We start from the raw sequence: 17,564 nt of genomic DNA on the forward strand, positions 1-17,564 counted from the left end.
AACTGGGAACACAGCTGGGGGACGGGCAGGTGAATGAATTTTCAACATTTCTACAGCAGCTGCTTACACTGCTGAAGGCAGTGCCTGTTTTTCAGTTTACATTTTAAAATGTAAACTAAGTGGATTGCCTCTTCAGCAAGTGGTGGAAATCTCAAAGAAACTCCCAGTCTTCAGCTTCTTCCTTTATTTTTAATCCCTGTCTTGGTAACCACCTGAAAGTGCAGCAGATACCATTGTTTAAGTCCCACTGGTGTATGCTAGTGTTATGTGGCAGAAACTGACATAAAAGGAGGGAAATGGAAATCTTAGAAACCAAAACAATGACCTCACAAGGATTGTGCATGATGTAGTATAGCATTATGTTTCTCTTTCAGCGTCTTCAAGAAGAAATTACCAAACTGTCTCCAACGTTGCAAAGAAATGCCCTTTACATAAAATCTGTGAGTAGCACTTCTTAAGATATCTTTGCAACAACAGAACTATGCTTACATTGACTTTTTAGATGTGTGGAGTGCACTCCGCAAAGTTTTGAAGTCCCTCCAGTAACAACAGATTGGATTTTGTTGTTATGCCTTATAAATACATAGAAAAGACAGTATTACTATTCTAAAGATTACAACATAGCACCCCAATCTTAAACCAGGGTCCAGACAGCAGTAACTACGTATACAAACAAAGTAGTATATGTACAGTCATGTGAAAAAGAAAGTACGCCCTCTTTGAGTTCTATGGTTTTACGTATCAGGACATAATAAAAATCATCTGGTCCTTAGCAGGTCTTAAAATTAGGTAAATACAACCTCAGATGAACAGCAACACATGGCATATTACACCGTGTCATTATTTATTTTACAGAAATAAAGCCAAAATGGAGAAGCCATTTGTGAAAAACTAAGTACACCTTATCATTCAATAGCTTGTAGAACCACCTTTAGCAGCAATAACTTGAAGTAATCGTTTTCTGTATGACTTTATCAGTCTCTCACATCCTTGTGGAGGAATTTTGACCCACTCTTCTTTACAACATTGCTTCAGTTCGTTGAGGTTTACGGGCATTTGTTTATGCACAGCTCTCTTAAGGTCCCGCCACAGCATTTCAATCGGGTTGAGGTCTGGACTTTGACTGGGCCATTGCAACAGCTTGATTCTTTTCTTTTTCAGCCATTCTGTTATAGATTTGCTGGTGTGCTTGGGATCATTGTCCTGTTGCATGACCCAATTTTGGCCAAGCTTCAGCTGTTGGACAGATGGCCTCACATTTAACTCTAGAATACTTTGGTATACAGAGGAGGTCATGGTTGACTCAATGACTGCAACGTGCCCAGGTCCTGTGGCTGCAAAACAAGCCCAAATCATCACCCCTCCACCACCGTGCTTGACAGTTGGTATGAGATGTTTGTGCTGATACGCTGTGTTTGGTTTTCGCCAAACGTGGCACTGTGCATTATGGCCAAACATCTCCACTTTGGTCTCATCTGTCCAAAGGACATTGTGCCAGGAGTCTTGTGATTTGTTCAGATGCAACTTTGCAAACCTAAGCCATGCTGCCATGTTCTTTTTAGAGAGAAGAGGCTTTCTCCTGGCAACCCTTCCAAACAAACCATACTTGTTCACTCTTTTTCTAATTGTACTGTCATGAACTTTTAACATGCTGAGGCCTGTAGAGTCTGAGATGTAACACTTGGATGTTTTGCAATTTCTCTGAGCATTGCATGGTCTGCCCTTGGGGTGAATTTGCTGGGACATCCACTCCTGGGAAGATTGGCAAGTGTCTTGAATGTTTTCCACTTGTGAATAATCTTCCTCACTGTAGAATGATGGACTTTAAATTATTTGGAAATGGCCTTATAACCCTTCCCAGATTGATGGGCAGCAACATTTGCTTCTCTAAGATCATTGCTGATGTCTTTACCCTTTGGCATTGTGTTAACACACACCTGAATGCTTGAGACCAGCAAACTCCTGAAACTTCAGTTTTAACAGAGGTGGTCACACTTGCTGATGATCAATTAATCAAGGGCATTTGATTAGCGCCCCTTCATGGATCACTGCCTTGTTGTGGTGAAGGGGCTTGTATAACTCAGTGAAGCCATAAGCTATACTGTGCAGGGCCACCCAAGACGGACAGGTCATGGCGGAGAGTTCTAACAAAATGTGGTCCACTGGAGAAGGAAATGGCAACCCACTCCAGTATTCTTGCCAAGAAAACCCCATGGAACATATCACAAGGCTAAAAGATATGATGCTGGAAGATGAGCCCCTCAGGTCGGAAGGTGTCCAATATACTACTGGGGAAGAGCAGAGGGTATTTCCAAGTAGCACCAGAAAGAGTGAAGCGGCTGGGCCAAAGCCAAAAGGACACATGTGTCTGGTGCTGAAAAGAAAATCCGATGCTGTAAAGAACAATATTGTTTAGGAACCTGGAATGTAAGCTGGAGGTGGTCAAACATGAGATGGCAAGCTTGAACATAGACATCTTGGGAATCAGTGAACTAAAATGGACAAGCATGGGCGAATTTAATTCAGGTGACCATCATATCTACTACTGTGGGCAAGAATCCCTTAGAAGAAATGGAGTAGCATTCATAGTCAATAAAAGGGTGGGAAAAGCAGTACTGGGGTACAATCTCAAAAACGATAGAATGATCTCAGTACGAATCCAAGGCAAACCATTCAACATCACAGTAATTCAAGTCTATGCCCCAACCACTGAGGCCGAAGAAGCTGAGGTTGATCGGTTCTATGAAGACCTACAACACCTTCTAGAACTAACACCAAAAAAAGATGTCCTCTTCATCATAGAGGATTGGAATGCTAAAGTAGGAAGTCAAGAAATCACTGGGATAACAGGCAAGCATGGCCTTGGTGTACAAAATGAAGCAGGACAAAGGCTAATAGAGTTTTGCCAAGAGAACACGCTGATCATAGCAAACACTCTTTTCCAACAGCCCAAGAGGCAACTCTACACATGGACATCACCAGATGGTCAATATCGAAATCTGATTATGGACTTTGCAGCCAAAGATGGAAAAGCTCTATACAGTCAGTAAAAACAAGACCTGGAGCTGACTGTGGCTCAAATCATGAGCTTCTTATTGCAAAATTTTGGCTTAAATGAAAGAATGTAGGGAAAACCACTAACCATTCAGGTATGACCTCAATCATATCCCTTATAAATGTACAGTGGAGGTGAGGAATAGATTTAAGGGATTAGACCTGATAGACAGAGTGCCTGAGGAACTATGGACAGAGGTCCGTAACATTGTTCAGGAGGCAGCAACTCAATCCATCCCAAAGAAAAAGAAATGCAACAAAGCAAAGTGGCTGTCTGATGAGGCTTTGGAACAACCAATTGGTTCAAAATTGGGAAAGGAGTACGACAAGTCTGCATATTGTCGCCCTGCTTATTTAATTTATATGCAGAGTACATCATGAGAAACGCCAGGTTGGATGAATTACAGGTCGGAATTAAGATTGCTGGGAGAATTATCAACAACCTGAGATACGCAGACGATACCACCCTAATGCCAGAAAGCAAAGAGGATCTAAAGAGCCTCTTGTTGAAGGTCAAAGTGGAGAGTGCAAAAGCTAGTTTGAAACTCAACATTAAAAAAACTAAGATCGTGGCATTTCGCCCCATCACTTCCTGGCATATAGAAGGGGAAGAAATGGAAGCAGTGACAGATTTTATTTTCTTGGGTTGCAAGATCACTGCAGATGGTGACTGTGGCCATGAAATTAAGAGACGCTTGCTCCTTGGGAGGAAAGCTATGGCAAACCTAGACAGCAGAGTAAGAAGCAGAGACATCACCTTGCCGACTAAGGTTCGTATAATCAAAGTTATAGTTTTCCCAGTAGTAACATATGGCTGTGAGAGCTGGACTATAAGGAAGGCTGAGCGCTGAAGAATTGATGCCTTCGAACTGTGGTGCTGGAGAAGACTCTTACTCCAATCCTCCTGGACTGCAGGGAGGTCAAATCAGTCCATCCTAAAGGAAATCAACCCTGAGTGCTCATTGGAAGGACAGATACTGAAGCTGAAGCTCAAATATTTTGGCCACCTAATGCAAAGAGAAACCCCCCTGGAAAAGACCCTGATGCTGGGAAAGACTGAAGGCAAAAGGAGAAGGGGACGGCAGAGGCTGAGATGGCTGGATAGCATCACCGATGTAATGAATATGGACTTGAGCACACTCCGGGAGAGAGCGGAGGACAGGAAGGCCTGGCGTGCTACGGTCCATGGGGTCACAAAGAGTTGGACACAACTTAATGACTGAACAACATTTGATTAGCGGCACCTGGGTGCTACTTAGCCTCTTCATACCTATGGAAGCAGTAAGGGTGTACTTAGTTTTTCACACATGGCTTCTCCATTTTGGCTTTATTTCTATAAAATAATGACGTGGTGTAATATGTCATATGTTGTTGTTCATCTGAGGTTGTATTTACCTAATTTTAAGACCTGCTGAGGGCCACATGATTTTTATTATGTCCTGATACGTAAAACCATAGAACTCAGAGAGAGCGTACTTTCTTTTTCACATGACTGTAAATAACTTGCAACACCTGCACAGTGTGTATGTCCATTTGGGGAAGGAAGAACAGTGTGAACCACAATTCTGTGTGAAAGCCTGTGAAAAAAGCATTGTGGGCATACACCCTTACATTTTGTGTGGGATCTTTGCACATAATCCAGTTATATGGAATTTGGTGTTGCTGATCCTTTTTTCAATGAACCTTATTTCATGTGCTTATGGTTGCAGATTAAGTAGCGACTGCTTTCCATTTTTAGTGATTCCAGTCAATGCTTTTCTTGTTCTAGTCCAAGATAAGTCGCTTGCCTGCTTATCTGACTATTCAGATGGTTCGATTCTTTTACAAAGAGAAAGAATCTGTGAATGCCAAAGTTCTCAAGGTAAGTATATTTAACATTAACTTTTGGTGTCTGGTCTATCTGGTGGTCAACTGGTTCCTAAATGCAACAGGTGGCGCTTTCTCTGTTGTGTACTTTAGTTTAAAAATGGGCTGATCACCAAGCTTCTGCACTACAGATGAGGGTGAAAACTGGACCAGCACGGGCTATGTCATTCAGCTAAGGCATTGGCAATCTGGCACCTCCAGATGTTTTGGACTACAACACCCATCAGCACTATCCAGCATGGCCAATGGCCCGAGCTGATGGGTGTGTAGTCCAAAACATCTGGCAGGCACCAAGTTGCCTACCTGTGGTAGAAAATGTGCCAAACTAAGTGCATAGGATGTTACGCAGATGTTCCAGGCAGATAAGTTGGATATTTTAGATAGTATTATGACCATAGCAAGGGCCATAGTTTAGTGCTAGAGCACATGCTTTGCCTTCAAAGAGTTCCAGGTTCAATCCCAGGCATCTCCCGGTAGGTCTGGGAAAGACTTCAGTCTGAAACCCTGTCTGAAAGCCACTGTCAGTCAGTGTAGACAATACTGAGATAGATGGACCAGTGGTCTGGCTCAATATAAAGTAGTTTCTATGTTCCTAAGACTCTTTAAAAAATCCTGAGTCTAGGGTGAAAAGAGTTGCTTAAGTATGTTAAATCAACTGCATTTAGTCATAGGAAATAGTGCCTGTGGTAATTGATTAGCTTCGTATGATGACTTACATGAATGTTAGGCCATTCTCTTAATTGCCCCTAGGATGTTAAATTTCCTCTTATGTTGGATGTATATGAACTATGTACACCAGAGCTTCAAGAAAAGATGGTTTCATATCGATCAAAATTCAAGGACCTAGAAGACAAAAAAGTAAATCAGCAGCCAACGAATGTAGGTGACCTATTACGTTTGATTTAACATTGTACTAAATTTTCTTTACATGTAGACCTTAAATCAGAGCTTTAACCCTTATTAATGAAACATCATCTAGGTTCCTGATTATCATGTTGTTTTTTAATAGATAAAATGTTAGATTGATCTGGGGTGAGGAATTGCTATTATTTTAAATTCTTAGTTTTAGTAAATCCTTGCAGCCATACAGATATTATTTTATTTACACACACACATGCAGAGTTCTCCCCCACCCATGCTCACAAGGTCTTCCCATTAGCATCATTGGAGGGCACAGCTAAGTTGAAATGAATGAGGAATCCTACCTGTTGAGAGCAGAGTGACTAGCTCGTCATGCTTAGTGTTGCTTCTGAATCTGGCTGTTTCGTTTTGGAGATTCAGAAATGGCTTGTGATACAGCATATTAGGGAGCAGGGGGAAAGTCAAAATTGGGCCCTCTGGATTATGGCCTTTGTGAGCGTATCAGGACATGCTGAACTCTGGATATGGAGCATTATGTTTTAAGCAATTTAGGTCTGAAAACCGCATTTCATTTAACATGCTGGTTTAAGTTACATGTTTTAATCTCTGCAAACTTTAATATGGAAACCTCAGCTTTTGAACAGAGCTTTTGAATCCCCTTTTGAAATCCAATTACAAATGTAAAGCCAAAAATGCATGATATGTAAGTGCAAGGTTTTCAGAAGTTAAAGTTGAAAAAAAATTAGGCTTTGTTATGGTTCAGAGAGAACAATCTTGGTCTAATAAACTGTATTTTATTGGGCCACAGACAAGTGTTGTGCCTGAATGTTCCATTCCCATTTCTCTTGCAAGCCTTAATGCCATACTTCCATGGTTTGTTAAAACAGTTTCCTGTTATGCCAGAAACAATAAACTGTGGCTTAAACTGTGACTATAATTCTGGCTCGCCAACCAGGATCAAACCATGTTTTGCAATCCTGGTTCATAGTATGACATTATAGAAAACTGCAAGTTAATGACCGTGAAGTATTGCATCAGTGCACAGGAGAAGGAAGCTTGCAGGCACTACCTTCATTCTCTGTCTGATAAACCATGATTTATTGAAACAAGAATGTTACATCTAAACCATGTCTTACAATAAGAGAACCAAAGTAAACTCAGAAATGCTGCAGTCATTATTAAATAAGAATGAGGAGAGGGTCTGAATGGGCTGCAATAAGAAATGATCGGAAAAGTAGATTATAGACTTAACTGCAATTAGACTTAAGTTTTGAACTATACAAAATAGTGGAAGACCTGTTAGGTTTAAACCTAAGTTTACTCCAGCCATGTATAAAGAGCTGGTGGCGGGGAGGTGAATGCAGGTTAGGGCATCTGAATGTCTAGGCCTCCTTGCAGCCCCTCCTGCGAGGTACCTTTGTTCCTGCCACAGAAGAGTTCAGCTCTCCACCAGTAAAAAGAGAGTTCAATTACCCCATGCTAGAGTGTCCCTTTTGCTCTTGAAATTGCACAGTACCCGATTTATGTGTGATTGGGGGCAGACCTGGGATTAAATAAGCAGGGGATCCACCATCACAAGTAGCTTGAGCCCAAGGCTTAACTTTTTATTTCAAAATTGTTTCTTGTTGCTAAAGGTTCTTAGTGATTTTATTTATTCAGTGTAGTTATCTCACCTTATATTAAGTAACTCAAAAACATATGCTTTATTTTTAAGTCTAGTAAAGGTGATGGTGCACAGAAGGAAGCTAAATATGAGCCGTTTTCCTTTTCTGATGGTAAGTGGATACTAAAAGACATTTTATGTCTATATTTAAAACTGTACTGATTGTTCACCCTAACTTAATTACCACAATATAGTAGTAGTCACTATTAACTAGGAATTGAAAACAGCTAGAACACTTTGGAATTCCCATTAGTACCTTGTTTGAATGTCTGAGGATATGTTTGAACACCAGAGTGAAGGGTGTAAGCATCTGATAAATTATATACCTTAATATTTGAATGGCACTTTATTTTAATAAATAGTACAAAAAACCTAATGCTCACAAATGCTACAGAAATGGAGCAGGGAAGAGATTAGATGGGTACTTAAAACTCCTATTTAAGAGACTATAAATCATATATCCTTTCTGTTATGCATTTTGGATAAATTGTGTTTATTTACTGTTAGGATTTTATTGTACTCTACATTGATTTTATTTTGTTTAAGTAGCTTCTGAATTTTAAGATTTGGTTTGATTTGCACTTGCATGGTTTTTCTCAGCATATTTTGCATGGTCTGCTGTAGGTGATGAGTCTGGGCAAAAATAATGCAGGTAGCAATGCTAACTTCTTGCCAAGCCTGTCACATACAGTTGTATTATTTGTTCTGTGTATCTACATGTTTTCTTAACCCCGGGCACTCTGCTTAACTTTGTGGAGCATCTTTCCTTTCACATATTCACTTTGCTGTCCCCACCTATCTTGTATGCCTGCATGGAAAGATACATTGTGAAAATTAAGCAGACTGATAAAACATATGACTTGACAGTTGGTCCAAATTGAATTTGCTTTGTTAAAAATATTTTGTGTTAAATGGCATTGTTTCATCTGCCTAGAGCTCTAATCCTAAAGCTTGCTGTGACAATTACAAAAAGACATGAATAACTATGTGCAAAGCATTTAATGTAATGTTACATTACAACGTTATTTCTCTCTCCCAGATATTGGCTCCAATAACTGTGGTTATTATGACCTGCAGGCAGTACTAACACATCAAGGAAGATCTAGTTCTTCTGGACACTATGTTTCTTGGGTTAAAAGAAAACAAGGTACTGGGGCAACTTTATAAGATAGCAAAATAATTGTATAAAAGAGGCTTGGCTACCTTCCTTTCTTGAATGATAAACTGGAAAACCGAACTCTGTACTGTTTGTCATATACATACAATTTACTAGTGTATTTTTCTTCACAGATGAATGGATTAAATTTGATGATGACAAAGTCAGCATTGTTACACCTGAAGATATTTTGAGGCTATCTGGTGGTGGAGACTGGCATATAGCTTATGTTCTACTTTATGGGCCACGGAGAATTGAAGTAATGGAAGCTGAAGCTCAACAATAGACTTCATTTCTACCTGTATTCTGCTTAGGTGTGAAATAAATTTCTTAACTCCAGTCCTTCATAGAGGCTGTAAAATTGGTTCATACAATCTGTCATTTGGAGCAGCAAAGAAGTAAAATGTGTTAAAACTGATCTGTGCACTAAAGCCACCACTAGACAATGCAGCCACTCACTTGTGGTAGGTTAATATATTTGAAATTAATTTTAGTGCTGTGTTACAAAAGTCAATTTTTAAACCAATCTAACCACTGGTGAATTAGGTGAGCCCTTTGCCCTTCCCTCTAATGCTAACAGCAAGATATTTATTCCACACCTACTCATGCATCATTTGTTGTTAATTCTTGCATGGTTTCTACCAGTTCAGTAGCTGTCCATTCTTTTTATTGTGCCTGACAACTTCGTCAGAAAGGTGAAAAATCAGTCGTTGCCTCAACATGTAACTCAGTGCTGCTGCCCATGGCCTATGGAAATATGGCTACAATCACATATTTGTCCAGCCTGATGTGCCAACTCAGTCTGTTCTGTTGCTGGCATTTCATGACTTTAAATAAATGGTGATCAGTAATGATGGTGCTTCTTATATAATTATGGCTGGTGTTTGTCTTCTATCTAGAGGTTAAGTGTACGCCTCTTATGGCTGGATAAATAACTTTTTATCCACACTATCATAATTCTCCCCAAAAAGTAAATTGTGAATCAGCTTGTGGGTTATAAAACCCACAAGCTGTTGTAGTGGAAGAACTCTCAGTGGATTGCTAGGGTTTTAACGTTTGACCTGACTGGACAAGGAACAGAAGAGTGCAGACTGTGTAGTGGGAGGTGACTATCTACTTTAAATGACCTAAAGTAGAGGAAGCCTTTAGTGAGCTTGGGGAAGAGACTTTATATTAGAAACAATTATTAAGAGCCTGCCTTTTCTTATGGCAAATAAACAGAGCAGATTTATCTTTACATTGGATTTAATTACTCTTAAGGCTTACTCTAGTGGGTTGCTCGGTGTGGAAGATTTTAAGAGTATATGCACTGTCTTAAAGTTCCATTCTCACCATGTTCCCATACTGTTTGTATTACAAAATCCATACCACCTTTACAGGTATAGCCATCTGCCCACTTCAGCTCTCCTCTGTCATGTCCTAGAAACAATTCCTTCTACTGAATCTGCCAGTAAAAGGCCCAACTGCTCTTCCTAAATAGTGTAATCTTAAAAATGTAAGAAAGCGTAATAGGTCTGTTTAATTACTCTAAGAACTCCAGAGCAGCAAGTGATGAACTTCTTAAGAAGCCCATTGCTGGTCTGCAGCACAGTAGGCAGGCCAGTGGTCTCCTGAAGCAGTTCTTGACTTGCTAATGATTTGCAACATTACGTAAGAGGGAGTGTCTCTCAGCCTTCTTCCTGCTGCACTTTTCTTGGGTATGCCTAGTAACAATGAGGAAGCTCATGTTGACCTCACTCCCTGTGGTGAATGGAGAATAAGTCTCTGTTCTAGCCCCAAAAATGTATCTTAAAGCTGGAACAGAAACCAGAGAAGGCCCAAATACACCGTAGATTAAATAGAGACACCTGCTTGACAGCTCACATTGAGCTCCCAATCTTTCTCTTAATGCTTTTACGTTTCAAAGGCAGAATGACAAAACTTTATGCCTCCAGTGGGTGCATAGGAGCTTACCTGGATGCCGTAGGGTAATTTTATGTATCACAGATGGCAGATGTTTAGCTAGCTGCTGCGCTACAACTTTTAAAGCAACAAGTACAGCCTCCTGGATAGGGACGTAAACCGATATTTCAAATAGTTCTGTTCACTACACTACTGCACCATAGTGCAGCATGAATGCAACCATTATTACACTGCAGTACAAAAGTTCAGACCAAGGTAGGAGAAATAGAGTGAACACCACCTTGTAAATTTGCTATCCAACACATCTTCAGGAGGAATTTCTATTACAATGGTGGACACGCAATTAAAAGAATCAAGAAGTTGTTTGCCAAGTAGGAAATATAATTCAAGGGCAGAATGCATGCTTTGCATTAATAAGGTTCCTGTTTCAACCAGTGTCAGGTATCATGGGTGACAAAGCTCATGATCCTTGAGGAATACTAGAGGCCCACTAATGGTTGACTAGGCTGATCATTGATCAGGTTCAGTAAAAAAGAAAAGGGGGGGGGGTCCTTGCACTCCCTTCCAGCAAATAACCTACTAGGATGGAATACTTTTAATTCCATCCAGAACTGCTGGGGTAAGGTGACAAAAGTGTACAAGCTGAAACCACCTGGATGCCACTGTCATGACTGACCTGTGAACACATCCACAACAGAAGTACAATCTTCACTGGTTTCCCATAAGAATAGATTGGTTATCAATTCAGAAACTGTTACCATTTGTTATAGTACATCACTATTTTCCTTACTTAAACTGAATCAGTCAAATTTTAAGGAAAGGGACTACTAGCATATACCTTTTCACACTTACATTTACACTCACATGTACCTCAAGGAAGATTCACTAAAAAAAAAAAGGGGGAGGGGGACGGGATCTCCAACACCTCCATAGATTGAGCTCTTAAACTTTGTGAATTACACAAGAAAGACTCCCATCCAACGCACCTACACACATTATTCTCCTGCCTTTTCATAATTTCAGAATGAAGTCAGAGTCCCATTTTTGCTATTTTTGATCAGTAGTACTAATTCTTTCCTTCCTGGAATTTCCAGACAATTATGTTATTAAAAGACTTTTATTTACCAAATTAAATTGCCCTATCAAATGTTAGATTCTGTTACTTAACAACAGCCAGTATTCTAATTTTTAAAATTATTCCCAAATTAACTGTTGTTTTCACTGTCATTCGTTAGGCTTTCAGCAAGGTCATTTAATCCAGCTTTGTTCAGTGCAGTAATCAAATTTTCCATAGTCGCATGGATCCCTTCTTGATCTTGCCAAGTAACAAGCAGCTGCTTAGCTCTCATCTTCACATCTTCACTATCTGATTCAATCTGCCTTATATCAGAGTCTTTCATTTCCAAGTATGGTGCCAGAACTTTCCAGTATTCCCCAAGCTTGTTAGCAAATAACTCTATTTGTTCCCCTGTTACAAGTTTGTCCCGTTGAACATCTGGACCTAAAACAAAAACAAAATAATATTTAGGTAATAGGCTTTTTAGAAATGGACAGTAACCGAAGTGGTTTCTGAACACTGATCACCACACTTTGCTAGAATTACCCAGATTTTATTTTAAAATTGCTCTTTTGCATTCATGCTCAATCCTTGTAATTATCTTCAAATCATGTCTAGAACATCCATAAACATGCTGTAGAAGAAGTTGCAAATTTAATCCACCATTTGAATTTCATGTATTTCGGATGTCACCTTTCCTCACCTTAACAGAAGTTATTAACAGTATCATGAGCTTTCTCACAGCATTACTTTGCTATTATTCTGCACCACTAAGCCAATAAAATCCCAGGATGAACGAATACATGTTCCAAGTAGAACATGTTAATGTTGGGGTGCACAATAATGCAGCTGATTGCAATCAACCTTTTTGTCATTAGGTTTCAAACCACCTGAAAAGGAATGGTTGATGAAAAGGAATGGTTGAGAGTACCACCATATGGTACTCTCACAAAACACTGGATATTTTCAGACATTCTAAAAGGAAAACAAAAAGCTAATGTGAAGAGCTACTACAGGCTAATTTAATACTGCCTGAAATAACTATTTAATCGTGGGCAACTTCTCAAAAATTGCTTTTAAGTAGCTTCATGTTCATGAATTTCAGATGGCATGCTGGACAATTTCAATGTTAAGTAAAAGAAGCTAGCCAATCTGCATTCATTTTCCAAGATCAAAAGTGACCACTAATAGCAATGAAAGAAAACCGTCTACTATATTTCCAACTATCTCTAGTGCTTAGCTATCATATTCATTTATAATACTTCTGAGAAAGAACTATAAAGCTATTATATCAAACAAACAAACTGAATAGTGAGAGGGGAAAGTTCACAATGTATTTGTTATTGGTAAGAGACAGTACATTCAAAATCACTGTCAGACTGTAGCCATTCTGAATTGTTTAAAAACAAGTGGGACTGAGGTACATTTGAGCTGGAATAAACTAGCTAGACAATGGATAGTAAAATTAGTAATAAAGAGAACAAAAAGTCCTAAAGTGAGAAAGTGCAACAGAGCAGATATGCATAAGCAGGATTCAATTAAAAGGGACTGTAAAATAAGGCTAACTTTTCAACAGTGTCTTGGAGGCGGAGGACGTAAGTGGAGGCAATCATGAAATAAACAGAATTGAACTGCATGAAATGTACATGCACTTGAATATGAAGCAATCACATGAGTAATGGGGAAGGATGAGGAATCATGCAAATGAATTTCAGCAGCAGGAATAAGCAGACTGAAGGTACAGAGAGGAAAGGTCAAGGATATGCCAAGGCTAGGGACACACTGATTCACAAATTGGTAAGGAGATGGAACTGGAAGAGTGAATTATCTTGTGAAAACTGTTGCTTTAGATGAAGATGGACTAAAACTCTCAAACTGACTGCTTAAGGTGGGAATATACACCATTATTTTCATTATATATAGATGATGAGTGCAACTACTGAAAAGGTGATGCTGTTTTAGAAGAATACACATTTGCCAAAAGGAGCTGTGATAGAAGCAGAAAAGCAGTCAGAAGAAACAGTACTTCCAAGGTTTACTCATGTATCAAATACTATCCAACAGTGATGCTGGATGAAATGTCATCAAGATAGCAGATTTCCTGTAAAATATGAGGATCGTAAGTTTCAGCACAGCAGGATTATGAGGCCTATTGTTTTGTGCTTTCAAGGAAATGTACATTGTGTGGTTCTTCATTCTGATATCACCAATTACCGGTGCAGCTCAGAAGCAGTAAATAGGATGAACTTGGCAAGAACATGCATCTGCTCACATACTCCTTTTACAACATGTGTCAAGGGAAATGGGGAGAAGCCCAAGAACACACAGTCTTACTTTCATTGTTTTCCTTTAATAAAGCATCATTATCTTCCTCATCTTCATCCTCGCCTGTTTTAATTTCTTCAGAAGGAGGCTATAATGAGAGAACTGAATATCATTGGATGGATTTGCTTAAAAAGAAATTGCTATGTGGTGGTCCCTGAAGCACATGTAGTAGAACACAACGTTTAAAAAGACATTTAGAATTTTTTTATAAAACCCTCTCATACCTTGTTTTTATACAGAGGCCTATTCTAAAATCATCATAAACGTTGGCAAGTGCTGAAAAAAGGCCTAAGATTTCAACTGTCCACTGCAATTTTGAAGTTCAGGTACTGCAAACTAACTTTTCTATGAGTTATCACGCAATGCTGCTAGGATGACAGAGAATGCATCATTTCCCCCCTTTCCCAAACCAATTCTCAACAGTCCCTCTCTCTTCGCCCACACTGTGCACTGACAGCTCAGGGAACAAGGAGGATATTGGGAAAGTTACTACATATATAGATTTATTTACCTAATTTGTGGTGGTAATTTTTGCTTATAGCTTTCTTGACACATCTACCCGTACACAGTGCCATCTGCAATGTTTGTGAAAAAAGACTTCAGCAGACAAGACAGAAATGTTTGGTTTCTCTTGTGTGTTTTCTCTAGTTAATGATGACAGCATATTAAGAAGATCCTTTGCTCTGTACATCTAGTTTTTTGTTATTGCTTTTGCCTGTCCTATGATCTTTCTTGAAAGAATCCAGACTTGTGGACTGGACATTATTTTGGCTTTTAACATGGAGGAAAAACAGAAGAATAGGAATTTGTCTTGACAGTGAAGTTTGATTTCTGGAAAGTCTGTTTGCACTTCCAAAGAACAAGACATAACAATTCATTTACCTTCATTGCAATGAGACAGTCATTTTTTATTGTGTCTCCCCAGCACAACCTAGCTTTGTAATAGGTCAGTATTAGGACAGGGGAGGAGAATGGGCATGAGAGAGGAACACATTGGAGTCTTCCCCATCCAGAGCATTCAATCCAACTATACAAATTTATAGGCCTTTAGTAAGCACTTCACCTAGGTTCTCAGCAGTCCTTTCAAACTTGCTTCTAGACCAGAAATATCATTCTGTATTTCAGACAAGCAAAGCAAGTGGACTGGGCAATAGTGGCTTACCTAAAGTCAACCAGTGTTATCATGGCTGAAATAAGACCCCTGCTAACCATCATTACTATATTGCCCAATAGTTACTATTTTTACAGTTCGTGAAAATAATACACATTTTATTCTTAAAGACAGAATGAGAATGGAATGTGTCTTGAGTATGCAATCCTATACATATTTACCTGGGAGCAAGTCCCATTGAGCTCAGTGAAGCTGACGTCTAAGTAAACATGTATAGGATTGCACTGTGAATTAGGGATTTAATGCATTCATGTCTCAAATAAGAAAAGCAAGGGCACTAGAGAAGTAGAAGTAGTGGTTCATTCCCAGCTCTCAAATGTCCTCCACCCGCATTGAAGCCTTGCCAGGTCTAGTTTGCCTAGACTTCTTGCCAAAGTCATAAAAAGATATAAACATCAAACAAGACTCTATATAGCTGTACATACATGGGGACATGTCAGCTGTATACACCTATATTTAAAGCGTTTTAATTAAAAAATGTTGTTGCTTGCTCTCAGTATAAGGATAGAGAGGGAAAGAAATGTAAGAAGCTAATAAAATGTACCAGATAATACTACTTACAGGTAGTTCTTTAGCTAATTTGATGACCATATTTTCAAGGTATTCTGGTAAACTCTTAAATTGTTGGTTGGTTGGCTGAAAGAAGTGAGGACTTCTGCGTGCCAATAATCTTAATGCTCTCCAGCCATAGTTAGAATTATTCACGGCCCTTTAATGATAAAAGTCAAGATTAATTTGCTAGCACCTAGGAAAAAAGACAGCTATTTTCCCTGTTATGTTATGCTAGCCAAACTGTAGGTTTGAAGCATACATATACAGAACGGTACACAAATGTAAAAGGCAGAGCAATGAAAAATGATCTACAGTACATACTTAAACTCTTTATCAACCATATTTTCAGGATCTGCCTGTTCAATAGCCTCTTCAAAGAACTCTTCCAATGTTGGCATATATTCTCTAGAAAATAAAGACAGAATAAGTGCTTAACTTTCTAGACCGTGTCTTCTTTTTCTATGTTGCTCCTAAGTCTTTACTGCAGTTCCTTAATGCAAAAGCGTGACCATCCATGAAATGACAAAAACACTGATTTTTCTACCTTTTTCAACCACTTTATAGACACATGGTGGAGAACTCTACTTTGATTAAGTAGTCAATAAATTAAAGAGTATCCCTTTTACTGTGATATATGGCAATGTGTATACATATATCTGAAAAATATTAAATGCAAATGAAATAAAGTATCAAAAGATACTAATATTAGAGCGCAATCTTATGGACTGTGCTGCCGATAGATGGAGGGTTCTGAGATCAGAGCCCTCTATCTATCCAAAGCAAGAGCCAGGCAAGGTGGAGGAGTGACAGAGGCAATTTCACCTCCCATTCCTTTAAACTCCCCCCCAAACCCATTTCAGCTAGACAAGCCTCTAAGCCCATCAAGCTGACATACCGAAAGCAGATGGGTATGGCTGTAGTATTCTGTGAATCCACGCCTCTGCCATCCTGTCTTCCTTCCCCCTTTTTGATCTCCAAAGCTCTTCTGAGGTTGCTCTTGTGATCTCAGAAGAGCTGCCACTAGTGTGCTGTGACAGCTGTGAGTGGGAGGGGGGAAAGGCCTGATCTAGGATTCCCCCTCCCGAGTTCATAGCAGTACCTGCAGCCTAGGGAGTGGGAATCTGCCATATCCCAACATCCCTGGCATGCTCTCCCAGGAACCTTAAGATTGATCTGCCAGTTGGTATTAAATCAGTATTTGCAGTTAATATGATGGTTGTTGTTCATGGTAACACTATACTATTGTTGCAGTATCTAGTAGATGTGCTTAGTGAAATATCAGCCATAATGCCTACAGGAAATCAACTGAAATTCAATTATCTGCTTTCAAGTCTTGCCTTGTCTATTTCTACATTAATTTATTCATTCAATATGTTTTCTCATGAAACTTTTATGTAGTTTTTCCCAAGAAGAAATTACACACCCATTGCTAAGTAAGTCACCTTGATACTGTGCCCCTCTAAATTTTTCAGTTAAAGTAAATAAAGTATTAAAGTAAGCTATTAAAGTAAATAAAATTGAAGTCAATTACACATGACTAGGACTCGATGAAAATCAAAAATTGTAAGGGGCAATGCTGCTCTCACAATATATAGGATTGGAACTCCCCAAAAGCCCACAGAAGTGGGCAGAATATGAGTTTCTTGCCTCTGGCAGCTCCCAAAAAGCCTTGGGCAACCCTGCTAAATAGAACTGACTGTGGTGCAGGCCCAAGGGTGAAGGGGGGATCCTTGAGAATCAGGGAAAAGCACTACCTGAGTTTTGTGGATCCCTGTCCCCCTCAGGCCCTGTACCACACTCCACCCCATTAATCTAGGTCCCCCAACCCTTGAGGAGCTTTTTCTGGGCTTCTGGGGTCAGGAAAGTCACCTTCCACCTGCCCCACTTCTACAGGCTTTTCTCTGCATTGAATCCCATGGATTGTAACATTATTAATACATCTGTAATGTTATTTCAG

General features: G+C 39.4%; 2 protein-coding genes across 8 annotated transcripts in view; one reads left to right on the plus strand and one right to left on the minus strand.

Moving 5' to 3' along the window:
* The window catches only part of USP14 (ubiquitin specific peptidase 14), a 53,690-nt gene that overhangs the window by 16,688 nt on the left and 19,438 nt on the right, over window positions 1–17,564 (plus strand). For 3 of the 6 annotated variants that reach the window (XM_084849748.1, XM_084849747.1, XM_084849744.1), the window contains 6 exons: window positions 375–440; window positions 4,823–4,915; window positions 5,671–5,799; window positions 7,496–7,556; window positions 8,484–8,591; window positions 8,735–11,424. In XM_084849748.1, the coding sequence (XP_084705874.1) occupies window positions 375–440; window positions 4,823–4,915; window positions 5,671–5,799; window positions 7,496–7,556; window positions 8,484–8,591; window positions 8,735–8,886 (609 nt within the window). In that variant the 3' untranslated portion in view covers window positions 8,887–11,424. Of the gene's footprint in view, window positions 1–374; window positions 441–4,822; window positions 4,916–5,670; window positions 5,800–7,495; window positions 7,557–8,483; window positions 8,592–8,734; window positions 11,425–13,482; window positions 13,940–14,123; window positions 14,238–17,564 lie in introns of those variants that run through there. The other 3 variants (XR_014790138.1, XM_084849746.1, XM_084849745.1) reach the window with 3 other exon arrangements.
* Window positions 11,601–17,564, minus strand: part of THOC1 (THO complex subunit 1) — a 33,412-nt gene continuing 27,448 nt past the window's right edge. Inside the window, exons 18-21 of one of the 2 annotated variants that reach the window (XM_084849742.1) lie at window positions 15,929–16,012; window positions 15,617–15,764; window positions 13,894–13,972; window positions 11,601–12,003 (exon numbers count right to left, since the gene is read on the minus strand). In XM_084849742.1, coding sequence (XP_084705868.1) covers window positions 11,708–12,003; window positions 13,894–13,972; window positions 15,617–15,764; window positions 15,929–16,012 — 607 coding nt within the window. In that variant the 3' untranslated portion in view covers window positions 11,601–11,707. The remainder of the gene's footprint in view (window positions 12,004–13,893; window positions 13,973–15,616; window positions 15,765–15,928; window positions 16,013–17,564) is intronic. The other variant, XM_084849743.1, reaches the window with a different exon arrangement.

This window comes from Heloderma suspectum, chromosome 4 (assembly GCF_057233095.1).
Source record: "Heloderma suspectum isolate Gila_16-S chromosome 4, 16-S_ref, whole genome shotgun sequence".
Classification (NCBI taxonomy): Eukaryota; Metazoa; Chordata; class Lepidosauria; order Squamata; family Helodermatidae; genus Heloderma; species Heloderma suspectum.